Genomic DNA, 2,223 nt, shown 5'->3' on the forward strand with positions numbered 1-2,223 from the left:
GGTTTTGTTCAAAGCCACGTTTACCATTCGATGACTGCAAGGAGAAGTGATGCCTAGAACTGTCATGCTAGAATAAACATCTGATCTGTCTAAGCTGGTGTTATTGGTACAAAACGTACCAGGAACATCAAGAAAATTCCCAGAAGTTATGAAAGGGGCAACTAAAACTTCCTACTCTTCCTAGTCCTTTGGGTCGTCAGTTTACCAAATAAAATACACAGTAAGAAACATAAATTTAAAAAAAATTATTCTTTCATTATTCACATAAATATTGCATCTACCTTTAATGTGACCAACCTATTTAGGTGGAAACCTAGCCAGACATTTTAATAAGATTTTTCCATAAAAGAAGGAGCTTAGCTTTGGAAAGGAACTCTTTTGGAATGGCATTTCCATTGCTAGTTCCCAAAATTTACTAGCTACTTTTTCAAAACAGTGTTGCTTGCAACTCCACTGAATCGCTTACTGCTGCGCTTGGCTGAATTAAGAGGATCTCTAGACAGCCAGTGTAAAAACAAAATGTTCAGATTTCCATTTGCGATAACTGATATTTTAATGAAATCCCCCCCAACTACTGCACACTGATTTCACAGTACTCTATTCATCAAATCTGTTCCATATGTTGCAGCCAGCAGATGGTCAACACAGCAGTTTTGAATTCAGAACCAAACAAGGCATCGCCACGAAACGCAGAAGAGGAGGCCCATTATTTAAGAGGAAGCCAGAGGCATTATTTATAATATCGGTACTGTGGGAATGAAATGTTGTGCAACCCTCCAGAACTGAACACTGTGTACAGAAGTTGCTGAACATGTGCACAGAGCTACCAAATACTCACTAGTCAGAAAGAAAAAACTATTAAAAATATGTTACCGCGCAAAAGTGTGCAAGAAGATTTAGTTTTATTCTGGGCTTAGGGAGAGTGAGAAACAAACCACATGCACCCACTCACCTCAACAGCAGCGTTTCATTTCCTGACAGCTACCCAATTTATGTCAAAACCTCATGGACAGCAGAAAGCAGCTTTCAGGCAAAAGAAAGCTCCCATATGAGACTTAACCTCTCCTGCTACCTCAGGAGGGGTACAAAAGCAGGCTGTGGAGAAGCACACACGAGCCGGACAAGGCTGCCCTCTGCTGATGCTCAATTCAGTTCTGTCAGGCACTTACCGCTGCCGGAGCGTTCACCACCGAGAGATTGTAACCGTAAAGAAAAGATGACCCAAAAGCACCAGTTAAAGAGGCTACAATAAGACTCCCAGACCAATTCTGAAAAACAAAGAAAAGATAAAGCCGTTGTTAGTATACTTTAAATTAACGTACCTCAGGTTTTAAACGCTCCTTATGCTATCTTGAGTAGCTCTTGCAGGCAGATCTTCTTGCTGCAGAATGGCCTGAAACACTTCCCTTGCTGCAATCCAAGGAACAGTAAATTTGAAGTGACAGTATCTCGGTTAACATTTACTGAGGCATAAGTGAACATTTGAACTTCTTTCAACCTCACAGATTTTTGCTGCAAGCATCCCATCAGCCCCCGCACCAAAAAGTAAAATGCTGGGGAAGCATGTTCTCAGCAGAGGAAACTTGGCAACATAGCACTAACACGAAGAAGCAGGGAGCACCACATATTTGATGCAACAGGTCTGTGGGTAGACCTTACTTAGGGGAAAGCCTGTGAGCTGGTGTGGCCCCCCATTCCTATGCGTATAAGGATTAGTAAAACTGTGACCAAACAAATTAAAATGATGCCTACAAACTAGGTTTTGTAATCCACAATCAAGTCTCCAACAGTAATTTGCTGCCACATATACACACGCTCCGGTGAAGATGCCGTTTGCCTTTTTTCCCCAGTGACACACTCATACTCTCCCTTTTCAGCTCTCCTCCCTCCATCCCCCTCGTCTTGTTTTTATGGCCCACCTCTGCTAACAATTTCTTCTTCCGCATCAGCTGTTGAATAAACGGTAGGACTGCTTAGATACTGGCGTTTCAGTCAGCTGATTTGAGAGACCTTACATTTTGGCATCCCTTCCACCCTCCCCAGTATTACTCAGTTCTCCTGCTGCATTACAGAGGGCAGCAGAAGCGGCCACTGCCATTCCCAAGAGACATTAAAGGCAGTGTTCTGGTGGCCAGTTTGCTGCACATATTGTTTTGTGGATTATGGAAGACAACTCACCTTTCTTGACTTCTAAGTACGTTAAATTGGATGGCTTTTTAATGT

The 2,223-nt window shown here is 42.5% G+C and overlaps 1 protein-coding gene across 1 annotated transcript in view; it reads right to left on the bottom strand.

Moving 5' to 3' along the window:
• SLC2A9 (solute carrier family 2 member 9) overlaps window positions 1-1,268 on the bottom strand; it is a gene marked incomplete at its 5' end in the record, with an annotated part of 102,488 nt that extends 101,220 nt beyond the window's left edge. The window contains one exon of the mRNA XM_035891125.1: window positions 1,170-1,268. Within this exon, the coding sequence (XP_035747018.1) occupies window positions 1,170-1,268 (99 nt within the window). The remainder of the gene's footprint in view (window positions 1-1,169) is intronic.
• Between the last annotated feature and the right edge of the window lie 955 nt (window positions 1,269-2,223).

Source organism: Egretta garzetta, unplaced genomic scaffold (assembly GCF_000687185.1).
Source record: "Egretta garzetta isolate BGI_Z169 unplaced genomic scaffold, ASM68718v1 scaffold193, whole genome shotgun sequence".
NCBI classification, from domain to species: Eukaryota; Metazoa; Chordata; class Aves; order Pelecaniformes; family Ardeidae; genus Egretta; species Egretta garzetta.